Below are 14,530 nucleotides of genomic sequence, written 5' to 3'. Positions count from 1 at the left end.
CAGTGCATTATCTCACAAATGCACTTCTGTAAGAATGGTCAAACATTCCCATAGACAAAAACAGGAAATTTCCCCAGGGATTTTTTAGCAGCAGAGAGTTGGTGTGAAAATAGTTGATGTAAAAAAATAATTTATTTAACAGACAATGGTAATTCCAAATGAACAATAATACATCATCCATATAGGTAGTGCGACAAATACAAACATGGAACATCACTCATAGCAAAAAAACTCTATGTACAGGCATGGTTTGCCAATTATATTCGTAACATATGTATCCACATGAAAAACCCCGATTCATTTCGACCCTTACGATTTCCGGTCTCTTCAGGGGGATTTATATTCTAGGGAAATGTCAAAATATCTAATTAAAGATATAGTTTAGGGTGTAGTATTTCAGATTAAGCAAAATTATGTCTCCATGCATATAGAGATATAGTTACCAATGGGTGTATGAGGACATGAGGACGTGTCGCATGAACCGGCATTGCAGGATTATAGCCATCCAGTGATCCCATTGCTGCCACATGTTCCCCCCGTGCCCTCTGGGTGGGTGCATAGTCCACTGAGCTTGCAGGGGGCCACGTTTTGGGACCCAGAGAGGAGGATGGGGGGTAAAACACCTGCAGATGGACATGCAAAAAAAAAAACTTTTTGTAATTCATCATTAAATAATATTAGAGGGAGTATATAGACGTGCTTGGCAGCTGTAGGCTTATTACTTGCTAATTAATGGATTCATATTGTAAAAGATTTAAACTAGTTATACATAGCATGGCGTAGTTTATTCGTTAGTTATATTGATTATAAGAGGGATTAGCCAACAGTGAAAAAAAAAAGGTGGGTGAGGGATGGGGTGTGGAGATGTGAAAACAAAACCAAACTACTGAAAAAGAAAACTGAAACAACAAAATTGGAAGTGTGAAGTGACAGGTGTGGGCAACTAGATGAGTGTGAAGAGGATAATGCATGCCTGTGTGTGTGTGAGGGAAAAAAGAAAAGAAAAAGGTGGATAATTGAATAAGATGGTGAAAGTGAAATGGATCAAGGTGCCAAACATGAGTGATATGACACTGAATGCTATCTGCATAAAGTGAGGGAGTAGGATTATGGTAATATTACTAAAGTATAATATTGTGTTGGTTAAGTAGTAATGTTAGTAAATGAATGGGTGTCGCATAAGTACAAGGATTACCCAGTCAGAATCATTCCAAAAGCTGCACTTAACAAGCACTCCATCAGTCTTGTATTGGTGTATGACAGCACTACCAGGGAACACCTCAGGATCTCCTGGGAGCTGTGGGATTTTAACCACTACAGCCCCGGACCAATAAACACCTTAAGGACCAGAGGTCTTTTTCCAATTTCGCACTGCGCTGCTTTAACTGGTAATTGCGCGGTCATTCAATATTGCACCCAAACTAAATTTGCGTCCTTTTCTTCCCACAAATAGAGCTTTCTTTTGATGGTATTTGATTGCCTCTGCGATTTTTATTTTTTGCGAAATAAATGGAAAAAGAGCGAAAATTTTGAAGAAAAAAGATATTTTCTTATTTTTGTTATAAGAAAAATCGAATAAACTAAATTTTAGTCATACATTGAGGGCAAAATTTATTCAGCCACATGTCTTTAGTAAAAAAAAATGTCAATAAGCGTATATTTTTTGGTTTGCGCAAAAGTTATAGCGTCTACAAAGTACATTTTCTGGAATTTACACAGCTTTTAATTTATGACTGCCTGTCTCATTTCTTGAGGGGGCTAAAATGGCAGGGCAGTACAAACCCCCCCAAATGACCCCATTTTGGAAAGTAGACACCCCAAGGAAATTGCTGATGGGTATGTTGAGCCTATTGAATAATTATTTTTTTGTCCTAAGGGATTGAATAATGACAAAAAAAAAAAAAATTTACAAAAAGTTGTCACTAAATGATATATTGCTCACACATGCCATAGTTATATGTGGAATTGCACCCCAAAATATATTCTGCTGCTTCTCCTGAGTACGGGGATACCACATATGTGGGACTTTTTGGGAGTCTAGCCGCGTACGGCACCCCGAAAACCAATCACTGCCTTCAGGATTTCTAAGGGTGCAAATTTTTGATTTCAATCCTCACTACCTATCACAGTTTCGAAGGCCCTAAAATGCCAAAATAACACAAAACCCCCCCAAATGACCCCATTTTGGAAAGTAGACACCCCAAGCTATTTACTGAGAGGCATGTTGAGTACATTAAATATTTTATATTTTGCCACAAGTTGCAGGAATTTAAAATTTATTTATTTTTTGCACAAAGTTGTCACTAAATGATATATTGCTCACACATGCTATGGGCATAAGTCAAATTACACCCCAAAATAAATTCTGCTGCTTCTCCCGAGTACGGGGATACCACATGTGGGGGACTTTTTGGGAGCCTAGCCACGTACGGGACCCCGAAAACCAAGCACTGCCTTCCGGATTTTTAATATAAAATGCTACCAAAAAAAACTTAGCGATCGCAGGGATCAGGCCTGACTCTGCGATCGCTGCAGTTATGTGTTTAGTGTTTTGTAAGTGACAGTGATCGATCGATACTGCACTTGGGTGGGCTGGGCGGGGGGGCAAAACGCAGGTGCCAGCAGGTATCTGGGCTGATCCCGCTAACAATGCGTTTTTTTGGAACCCTAAACTGCTGGGGACGCAAGTATAGATCTGATCAGATCAGATATTGATCTGTTCAGATTCTATACCACTACGGGAGGTTTATGCTTTGTGTGTGGGTGTTAGCGGTACTGGCACTAACCTAGCACTGCCTGGGGCGACGCAGACCCTGACCCTAAAACCTAATTGATATCACCCGCCGGGTGATCAGGGGGTTAAACCTTTATTGGGTAATAAATGGCGGGTGCCCTGATGCTATAAAAAGCAAACTAACCAGAGTCACTGTAACACTTATACGGTGATCACTGGTGAAAGGGTTAACTAGGGGCAATCAGGGGTTCAAATTTTTATTAGGTAGTATATGGGGGTCCCTGGCGCTATATAAAAACCTGACGCGGAACCTAAATGACTAACTGGCTAACCAGCGTCACCAGTGACACTTATACTGTGATTGCTGGTGAAAGGGTTAACTAGGGGCAATCAAGGGGTTAAAAGCATTATTGGGTAGTATATTGGGGTACCTAGCGCTATAAAAACCTGGCGGTGAACCTAAAAAAATAACTAGCTACCTAGCGACAATAGCGACACTAATGCAGCGATCAGAAAAAAGATCGCTTAGTGACACTGGCAAAAGGGGGTGAAAGGGTTAACTCTAGGGGCAATCAGGGGGTTACATTTTTATTGGGGGGTGATAGGGGGCTACCCTGGACCTAACACTAACTGCCCTGACAGTTTTTACTTTTACAACTGACACTGAATGCAGTGATCAGTAAATATATGATCAATGCAATCAGTGACACTGTGACTGGGGGGGGGGGGGGGGGGCGATCCGGGGGAGGGGGGGGGGGGGTGTGTGCCTGTGTGTACCTACATGTCAGTGTAGTGTTGGTGCACACTTACTTTTTGTCTTCTCCTCATAGTCCGTCAAAAAGACCGCCCCGAGGAGAATGACATCACTTCCTCCTTCCTATGTAAACAATACACAGGGGAGGAAGCTCGTCATTGGCCAGGAGCGATCGAGAGGGGATGGCCAGAAACCAACGGCCATCCCCTCATCCCGGATCACTCCTGGAACGGACCGGACTGCCGTATCCAGCGGGAGGGGGTCCGATCAGACCCCCCACCCGCTGGAAGGCAGGCACGTACATGTTCGTGCTTCTGCCTGCCTGTGCCATTGTGATGACGTACAATGGCAATACGGCGGTCCTTAAGTGGTTAAAGTATCTGCATGATTTATATAATGAAAGGTACCGGCATTTGAGCTCAGACAAGTGGAATCACTGTTTGAGCATAGGAGTATATCCTTTCTCTTGGGGTGCAAAAAGTTATCTTCTTTGCCTCCCCCCTCCATCTTTTTTATGTAATTGATGGCATTGTATATGCCTTTGGCTCCTTCAACCAACAATATACCTATATTAACAAATGATTATCTGTAAATCATTTTATTTGTACTACTTTGCATGCATTGCAGTGTTTTTTTTTTTTTCCATCCCCTTTTTTTTCACTGTTGGCAAATCCCTCTTATAATCAATATAACTAACGAATAAACTACGCCATGCTATGTATAACTAGTTTAATTCTTTTACAATATGAATCCATTAATTAGCAAGTAATAAGCCTACAGCTGCCAAGCACGTCTATATACTCCCTCTAATATTATTTAATGATGAATTACAAAAAGTTTTTTTTTTTGCATGTCCATCTGCAGGTGTTTTACCCCCCATCCTCCTCTCTGGGTCCCAAAACGTGGCCCCCTGCAAGCTCAGTGGACTATGCACCCACCCAGAGGGCACGGGGGAACACGTGGCAGCGATGGGATCACTGGATGGCTATAATCCTGCAATGCCGGTTCATGCGACACGTCCTCATGTCCGCATACACCCATTGGTAACTATTTCTCTATATGCATGGAGACATAATTTTGCTTAATCTGAAATACTACACCCTATACTATATCTTTAATTAGATATTTTGACATTTCCCTAGAATATAAATCCCCCTGAAGAGACCGGAAATCGTAAGAGTCGAAATGCATCAGGGTTTTTCATGTGGATACATATGTTACGAATATAATTGGCAAACCATGCCTGTACATAGAGTTTTTTTGCTATGAGTGATGTTCCATGTTTGTATTTGTCGCACTACCTATATGGATGATGTATTATTGTTCATTTGGAATTACCATTGTCTGTTAAATACATTTATTTTTTTACATCAACTATTTTCACACCAACTCTCTGCTGCTAAAAAACCCCTGGGGAAATTTCCTGTGTTTTTGTCGTATACTTATGGGTTATGCAGCTTTGGGGGCTCCCTTATTGTGTTATTTTTCCTTTTTAAACATTCCTATAGACACCCTCCTAAACCTTGTGGGCGGCCTTCCCAGAAGAGAAAAGCTGTTTTAGCTGCAAAGGGCCAACTCAATATTGAACCCTACGGACTAAAGGCCCATATCCACTATACGAAAATCAGAAGTAAAATTTTGTCCAAATAATCTGACGATTTTTGGATCATTAGTATTGTGCCTTCAATAGTCGATTCAGATTTTTTTGTCTGAGAAAGCTGGATGTGCAAACTATAAAAAATGTTATCGTGCTAGATATATTTTATCTCCTGGTTGTCTCTATATATCACCAATGTCAGACAGTTCTCTAAAGATGGATGTAAAAATTAAATATCTGCACTAAAAAACATGAACAACTTTGTGAAAATCTAATGAATGAAAACCAGCCGCCAGCAGGAAGTCTGATATAGAAGTACAAATAGTATAATATAATTCTATGTATAGAGCCCTACACTTAGAGACACAATGTGTGATGAGACAAATGAGAAATCTGCAACCTACAATGTGTCCGAATACCAACACTTCTAATGTAGATGTGATAACTCCACCAATAGTGATCAATAATAACAATTAAATTCACTACAAAAATGTACTTTCATACATGTGAGGAAGGGCAGATCTCCTCCAACCTATTCACAGCTACTTCAGTCTGTATAACAGATAATGTTCAAAAATACAATATCACCCGAGGTATCCAGACAATGGCCGCCATCACATTACATAGAAAGGAAAAAGCCTCCATGTCACTGCCTGGACTCCATCATACACGGCTGCAGTCCGGAGCGGTGTGTGCTCTGAGTTCTGTGTATACTCGTGTATATGATGAAAGTGTACAATCTGTGATTCTATATATATAAATGTTTTTATTTTATTTTTAAGTATCTGTGAATAGGTTGCAGGAGATCTGCCTTTGTTTACATTTATGAAAGTGCAATTTTGTAGTGAATGGAATTGTTATATCTGATCCCTTTTGGTGGAATTTTCACATCTAGTATAATATGGAAGACTGCAGCGCTAGTATATAATATTCACACAATATAAATGTGAGACTCCTCATCACAAAACTCCCTATAAGTGTATATATAACAATGGTATGGAGACTATTTCACTGATAACTAATGAAGAGAATTTATAATCAGCATATATAAAATTACTGCAGCAATATTAGTACAAATTTTCAAAAAATGTCCAAATAAAGAACGGTAATAATAAAATCTTCACCACACCATAAGATCAAATCCTCCACCATGATGTTCAAAGCAAATCCCAAAGTACAATTGTCATAAGATGCGCACGGGTAAGGCGCTCTGGCGCACAGTTATGCGCAATAGAAATGCGCTAAAGCGCACGAGCGCACACACAGGATGTGACCCCTCGCTGACCTATAAAGGAAGTGAGGTCATCCAAACACACTGCTGGTTCGTCTTCAGCTTCCTGTGATTCCCACATCTGCTCTTGTGATCTGTATTACCCGTTGTGACCCGGATTGCCTCATCGACCTCGCTTTTCTTCTCCTGACTTGACCTCTGGCTTGACTTTGGACTCCCACTTTCTGAACGTGTTTGACCCTCAGCCTGCATCTGGACTTACTTGCCATCTCCTGTGTTCGGCCCCTGGCTTGTCTTTGGATTATCCTTCTGTCTCAGTGTTCCTGGTACTTGTTGTCTTCTGATCTGGACTGTGTTTGTCCCCTGGCCTGCCTCCTGGATTCTGCCTTTGCCTTACAGACTTGCTACCATTGCTACTGGACCTTCCCACGGGACATCACCTTTCAGCTCTGCTCAAGCTACCTGCTGATCTACTAGCAAGTGACTGTCCTACTGGTAGCTTGTGCCTCTTGGTGCCACCTTCAGGGGTGGTCTGCGCCCAGTCGCAACAGCGACCACTCTCAGCATCTTGGCCTTGTTGAGTACATTTATATGATAACAATGGTGTCACTTTTAGTCAATGAAGTTTTCACAACATGAGTGAGACTTCTGTGACCATCAAAGTGAATCCCCACAACTGAATCCAAGACTTAGCCGAAGGTTGGAGGTGAAAGCCTAGAGGTCAGTGTGAGTGTGTATGGTCCAATCCCCATACATAAATAATGAATGGATCCCACCACCTCATCCACTTCTCATGTCACATTTAGTAATTCTCCAATAGTGTAGATGATCGATTGTGTTTTCTAAAGTGATCTCATATACATGATTAAAGAGAGATGAGAGAAATGAGTTCCATTCATTCCTGGGGGAGAAATTAATTTTCTTCTGGTAACATTCTTCTCTTCTTCTACAGATTGCCCTCTAATCACCTGACAGACAGTTCCTGCCCCCACCTGGCATCTGGAATAAGAAATAACCAGACACTGAGGACACTGGGCCTGTCTGGGAACAATCTGGAGGGTCCTCATTTCAGGGATCTGATGGAAGCTCTGACAACAAGCCGGATAGAGGAATTACAGTGAGTATAACAGGACTGACTGAGACAATAATGTTCTGGGACAGTTTTATATCTAAACCACATAAATAATATAGAAATATGAGAATGTCATCAAATTCTAGACATGTGCATTCGTTTTCGTCTGAATTTCAGCTATTTTCGTTTTCGTTTTGACAAATGATAATGAAAGCACAAAATCCGAAAAACGAAAGATCCGACATAAATAAATGCTTTATTTTCATTTTCATTGTTACAACAGTTCGATATAGAATAGGAGATTCGACATGACTCTGACAATAACAATCTGCCTATAGAACCTGTGGTCGAATGTGCCTAACCTTACCTCTATTAGTCCAAGATTAGAGAAAATATTCGACAGAGAGAAAAGATTCTGCAAGTTACTGTCCTAAAAAGTGTTTGGCGACCCAGGTTTGTTTTATTTAACCATTTTTTACACTTACTTTGTGAAATGGTAGGGGTACTTTTGTACCCCCTTACCATTTCAAACAGGGGGGGGGCCGGGATCTGGGGGTCCCCTTGTTAAAGGGGACCCCCCGACAATTCATAATAGCTGCAAGTGATTTTAAAGGACTTCCTGCATAAATGACACTTTGTGCAGGGACAGTTCTAAGCACCAGAAACATGAGCCCCTTCACAGGCATACTATAGACAACCCCCCCTACGAAATTTAAAGGAATATTACACTTTTATTGTTTCACTTTAATCATTATTAAAATCACTGCTCCCGAAAAAACGGCCGTTTTTAAAACTTTTTTTTGCATTGATACATGTCCCCTGGGGCAGGACCCGGGTCCCCAAACACTTTTTAGGACAGTAACTTGCAAATTAGCCTTTAAAATTAGCACTTTAGATTTTGAACGTTCGAGTCCCATAGACTTTAATAGGGTTCTAAAGTATGCTATATACTAGCTTCGTCGAATCTTCTTTATACATTCGACAGACACCATAAGCCTTCAAAGACAGATTCGACCGTAATTCATGTGGATTTTCGGACGAATGCAATTTTTGAACGAAAAACGAAATAAATAAAAACGAATTTCGGGAGTAACTAAATAAATTAAGTTTTCGGACGAAAACGAAATTCCGAAACGAAATATTTTACTCTGCACATGTCTATCAAATTCCATCTTTAGACTCCATAAGGCTCCATGCACACTGGGCTTAAAAAATGTCAGTTCCCTTGGCAGAAAAAACTTTCATATAGAGAGTTTATTATAAAAAGTTTAGATGAGTTTAGGAGAATTTTGCATTTTTTCTCCCAGAAATCTCCAATCAGAAACATGAAGCAGAAGAGGTTTTTTTCCTGCCTCTAAATGTTGAGCTCAAAATATGTCTGTAATCATCCCAATGTGTATGGAGACATAGGAGAACATGGAGCTGCTTCTACAGGCAGAACACAAAACTCCTGTAGTAGTAGCAATTTTTTTAAGCCAGTGTGCATGGAGCCAAAATGTCCATTCCTGGACTGTTACACTATTTTACCAAAAGTATTGGGACACCCACCTTTACACGCACATGAACTTTAATGGCATCCCAGTCTTTGTCCGTAGGGTTCAATATTGAGTTGGCCCATCCTTTGCAGCTATAACAGCTTCAGCTCTTCTTGGAAGGCTGCCCACAAAGTTTAGGAGTGTATTTATGGGACTGTTTGACCATTCTTCCAGAAGCACATTTGTTAGGTCAGGCACTGATGTTGGATGAGAAGGCCTGGCTTGCACTAACTCATCCCAAAGGTGTTCTATCAAGTTGAGGTCAGGACTCTGTGCAGGCTAGTCAAGTTCCTCCACCCCAAACTCACTCATCCATGTTTTTATGGACCTTGCCTTTGGCACTGGTGCGCAGTCATGTTGGAATAGGAAGGGGCCATCCCCAAACTGTTCCCAAAAAGTTGGGAGCATGAAATTTTCCAAATTGTCTTGGTATGCTGACATCTTAAGAGTTCCCTTTACTGGAACTAAGGGGCCAAGCCCAACCCCTGAATAACAACCCCACACCATACCCCCCCCTTCACCAAATGATTTGGGGCAGTGCACAAAGCAAGGTATATAAAGACATAGATGAGCGAGTTTGGGGTGGAGGAACTTGACTGGTCTGCACAGAGTCCTGACCTCAACCCGATATAGAACACCTTTAGCATGAATTTAAGTGGAGACTGCAAGCCAGGCCTTCTCATCCAACATCAGTGCATGATCTCACAAATGCACTTCTGTAAGAATGGTCAAACATTCCCATAGACACCCTCCTAAACCTTGTGGCTGGTCTTCCCAGAAAAGATGAAGCTGTTATAGCTGCAAAGGGTGGGCCAACTCAATATTGAACCCTACGGACTAAAGGCCCATACACACCATATGAAAATTGGAAGTAAAATTTTGTCCAAACGATCTGCCGATTTTTGGATCCTTAATATTGTGCTTTTGATAGTCGATTTAGATTTTTGTCTGAGAAAGCTGGATGTGCAAACTATAAAATTTTTATGGTACGTGAACTCAGAAACGAAAGAATATATACAAAACTATTCAACACATTACATCACTTCTGAAGTTGTATTCTGTCGGAAGAGAATTTTCGTATGGTGAGTAACCTCTTCACTTTCCATATGAGACTAGCATGACACAAAAAATGGATGAACGGTCATCAGAAAATCTGATGGTGTGTACGAGGCTTAAGACTGGGATGTCAGTAAAGTTCATGTGCTTGTAAAGGCAGGTGTCCCAATACTTTTGGTAATATAGTGTAAGTCTAAACTACATAAATGAAATCATAATAATGGAGATATATTTCATCTCCTGGTTGTCTCTATATATCTCCAATATCAGACAGTTCTCTAAAGCTGGATATAAAAATGTAAAAAATGAAATATCTGCACTAAAAAATATGAATAACTTTGTGAAAATCTAATGAATGAAAACCAGCCGCCAGCAGGAAGTCTGATATAGAAGTACAAATAGTATAATATAATTCTATGTATAGAGCCCTACACTTAGTGACACAATGGGGGTTATTTATGAAAGGCAAATCCCCTTGGCACTACAAGTGCACTTGGAAGTTGCAGTCGCTGTAGATCTGAGGGAGACATGCAAGGAAAATAAAATACAGCATTTTATCTTGCACATGATTGGATGACAAAATCAGCAGAGCTTCCTCTCAGATTTACAGCAACTGCACTTCCAAGTGCACTTTCAGTGGAATTTCAAGTGTATTTTGCACTTGTAGTGCAAAGTGGATTTGCCTTTCGTAAATAACCCCCAATGTGTGATGAGACAAATGAGAAATCTGCAACCTACAATGTGTCCGAATACCAACACTTCTAATGTAGATGTGATAACTCCACCAATAGTGATCAATAATAACAATTCAATTTACTACAAAAATGTGAGGAAGGGCAGATCTCCTCCAACCTATTCACAGCTACTTCAGTCTGTATAGCATATACTGTGCAAAAATACAATATCACCCGAGGTATCCAGACAATGGCTGCAATCACATTACATAGAAAGGAAAAAGCCTCCATGTCACTGCCTGGACTCCATCATACACGGCTGCAGTCTGGAGCGGTGTGTGTGCTCTGAGTTCTGTGTATACTCGTGTATATGATGGAAGTGTACAATCTGTGATTCTATATATATTTAAGGATTATGCACTATGGAGGCTTTTTCTTTTCTATGTAATGTGATTGCGGCCATTATCTGGATACCTCGGGGGATATTGGAGATAATACCTGGAGGTCTGACATTCCGTGGCACAGTCTGTTCTCATCGGAAGCCGGTGTCCCATCATATAAGGTCCTCCATCGGATAGTGTCAGCTGTGTACTGCGCATGCGCAGTACACAGCAACACAGATTCAGAAAGTTGCAGAGGAGGAACGGAGCCTGCGCCATGAGTCCAGGTTCTATCCCCACCATCCAAATGGACATAGAGTATGAATATAAAAGAGTCGAGCTCAGCGAGGCCGAGCCCAAAGCGTGGCGAGTGAAGCTCGCCCACGAGGGGCCCTCTAATTTTCACAACCCTATCTTCGATTGGATGATGGGGCTACCACCTCCACTCACGGCGCAGGCGCTGTTCAGCTTCGGAGATTTTTTACGAAGCTTCGTCTGCTCCGTACTGCGTATGCACAGTACGGGGCGGACACTATATGATGGCAGGACACTATCTGCCAGAACACCGGCTTGAGCGGAGTGGTGCTGCTGGAAGGATATAAGCAGGCGTGTCTGGGCCTTGCTTGTGGGGACAAACCTTTTGGTAAGTGACCTGTTTGCAGCAACTTCAGTCAACCTCCCCCACACCAGTGAGCAAAGAGGTCACAATTGATCAGTATTGATTTAAACCATCTGGATGAATCTCTGTGACTTCTTATTTCTGTTACTGCACAAGTCACTGTATGGTGATTGGAGATGGAAGTAGTGGTGAATGGCTTGAAGGAAATCTGCTTTTATAATTTTTTCTCTTGATGTTTTCCATTTTTTAAGATAACTTTGTTGCTCTTCATGTTTATTTATTTTTGCATATTTTAAGTTGTATAGATGGAAGTAGCTGTGAATAGGTTGCAGGAGATCTGCCCTTCCTCACATGTATGAAAGTGTATTTTTGTAGTAAATGGAATTGTTACATCTGATCACTATTGGTGGAAGTATTACTGTATTTATTGGTGTATAACACTTTTTCACGCTGAAAGTCGGGTGCAAATAGCGTGTGCATGTTATACGCCAATACTTCAATTTTAGATGCCTTGGAGGGGACAGGGAGGGGGTGGGACGAGAGCCATCAGATTACATACAGTGAGAATCCCCTATTTACTTGGTGGCCTCTGTAATAGGAAGTCCCGTCTCCTGGGCCACCATTGGACCACTGTTCTGTCTATCATAGGAGATTCTCACTGTATGCAATCTGTCGGCGCTCGTCCCACCCCCCTCCCTGTCCCCTTTAGGCTGCAGATGGGCATCGATCAGGCTGCATTGATGGCAATGGTGAGGCTGCAGATGGGCACTGACCCTTGTTTTGCTTCAAAGTTCCTTATTTAAAATGTGTGTTTTTTTCCCTGCAACTTCCTTCTTAAAATGAATGTGCGTGTTATACGCCGATAAATACGTACATCTAGTATAATATGGAAGACTGCAGCACTAGTATATAACATTCACACAATATAAATGTGAAAATATAACAATAAAAGTGAGACTCCTCATCACAAAACTCCCTATAAGTGTATATATAACAATGGTATGGAGACTATTTCACTGATAACTAATGAAGAGAATTTATAATCAGCATATATAAAATTAGTGCAGCAATATTAGTACAAATTTTCAAAAAGGTCCAAATAAAGAACAGTAATAATAAAATCTTCTCCACACCATAAGATCAAATCCTCCACCATGATGTTCAAAGGAAATCCCAAAGTACAATGGTGTCACTTTTAGTCAATGAAGTTTCCACAACATGAGTGAGACTTCTGTGACCATCAAAGTGAATCCCCACAACTGAATCCAAGACTTAGCAGAAGGTTGGAGGTGAAAGCCTAGAGGTCAGTGTGAGTGTGTATGGTCCAATCCCCATACAGGAATAATGAATGGATCACACCACCTCACCCACTTCTCATGTCACATTTAGTAATTGGGGTCCACAAAAAGAGAAATCCTCCAATAGTGTAGATCAGGGATATGCAATTAGCGGACCTCCAGCTGTTGCAGAACTACAACTCCCATGAGGCATAGCAAGACTCTGACAGCCACAAGCATGACACCCAGAGGTAGAGGCATGATGGGAATTGTAGTTTTGCAACAGCTGGAGGTCCGCTAATTGCATATCCCTGGTGTAGATGATCGATTGTGTTTTATAAAGTGATCTCATATTAATGATTCCAATAAAGAGAAATGAGTTCCATTCATGTAGAGAATAGTTACATTCATTCCTGGGGGGAAATTAATTTTCTTCTGGTAACATTCTTCTCTTCTACAGATTGCATAATAATCACCTGACAGACAGTTCCTGCCCCCACCTGGCATCTGGAATAAGAAATAACCAGACACTGAGGACACTGGGCCTGTCTGGGAACAATCTGGAGGGTCCTCATTTCATGGATCTGATGGAAGCTCTGACAACAAGCCGGATAAAGGAATTACGGTGAGTATAACAGGACTGACTGAGACAATAATATTCTGGGACAGTTTTATATCTAAACCACATAAATAACATAGAAATATGAGAATGTCATCAAATTCCATCTTTAGGCTCCATAAGGCTCCATGCACACTGGACTTAAAAAATGTCAGTTCTTTCATATAGAGAGTTTATTGTATAAAGTTTAGACGAGTTTAGGAGAGTTTTGCATTTTTTCTCCCAGAAATCTCCAATCAGAAACACGAAGCAGAAGAGGTTTTATTTTCCTGCCTCTAAATGTTGAGGTCAAAATATGTCTGTAATCATCCCAATGTGTATGGAGACATAGGAGAACATGGAGCTGCTTCTACAGGCAGAACACAAAACTCCTGTAGTAGCAGCATTTTTGCATGGAGTGTGCATGGAGCCAAAATATCCAATCCTGGACTGTTACACTATTTTACCAAAAGTATTGGGACACCCACCTTTACACGCACATGAACTTTAATGGCATCTTGGTCTTCGTCTGTAGGGTTCAATATTGAGTTGGCCCATCCTTATAACAGCTTCAACTCTTCTGGGAAGGCTGTACGCAAAGTTTAGGAGTGTGTCTATGGGACTGTTTGACCATTCTTCCAGAAGCACATTTGTTAGGTCAGGCACTGATGTTGGATGAGAAGTCCTGGCTTGCAGCCTCTGAATGAATGAATGAATGAAATACTTGTATAGCGCACAATGCGAACTGAATCACCACTAACTCATCCCAAAGGTGTTCTATCAGGTTGAGGTTAGGACTCTGTGCAGGCTAGTCAAGTTCCTCTACCCCAAACCCACTCATCCATGTTTTTAAGGACCTTGCCTTTGGCACTGGTGCGCAGTCATGTTGAGATAGGAAGGGGCCACCCCCAAACTGTTCCCACAAAGTTGGGAGAATGAAATTTTCAAAATTGTCTTGGTATGCTGACATCTTAAGAGTTCCCTTTACTGGAACTAAGGAGCC

General features: G+C 41.2%; 2 protein-coding genes and 1 long non-coding RNA gene across 3 annotated transcripts in view; 2 read left to right on the top strand and 1 right to left on the bottom strand.

Annotated features, from left to right (window-relative positions):
* LOC143942631 (NACHT, LRR and PYD domains-containing protein 12-like) overlaps positions 1-14,530 on the top strand; it is a 1,996,551-nt gene that overhangs the window by 1,208,958 nt on the left and 773,063 nt on the right. The gene's annotated exons all lie outside the window — the stretch shown is intronic.
* LOC143943387 (NACHT, LRR and PYD domains-containing protein 3-like) overlaps positions 1-14,530 on the top strand; it is a 218,393-nt gene that overhangs the window by 197,845 nt on the left and 6,018 nt on the right. Inside the window, exons 9-10 of the mRNA XM_077465121.1 lie at positions 7,269-7,433; positions 13,390-13,554. Coding sequence (XP_077321247.1) covers positions 7,269-7,433; positions 13,390-13,554 — 330 coding nt within the window. The remainder of the gene's footprint in view (positions 1-7,268; positions 7,434-13,389; positions 13,555-14,530) is intronic.
* On the bottom strand, positions 114-717 carry LOC143942046 (uncharacterized). Its single transcript, XR_013264650.1, has 2 exons — positions 444-717; positions 114-344 (listed from the first exon to the last, which is right to left on the bottom strand). It is a non-coding gene; the product is annotated as an uncharacterized LOC143942046 (long non-coding RNA).

Source organism: Lithobates pipiens, unplaced genomic scaffold (assembly GCF_037356315.1).
Source record: "Lithobates pipiens isolate NorthernLeopardFrog02 unplaced genomic scaffold, aLitPip1_a1.2 Scaffold_30, whole genome shotgun sequence".
NCBI classification, from domain to species: domain Eukaryota; kingdom Metazoa; phylum Chordata; class Amphibia; order Anura; family Ranidae; genus Lithobates; species Lithobates pipiens.
The sequence above is the reverse complement of the archived record's forward strand: the minus strand, read 5'-3'. Positions and strand labels throughout refer to the sequence as shown.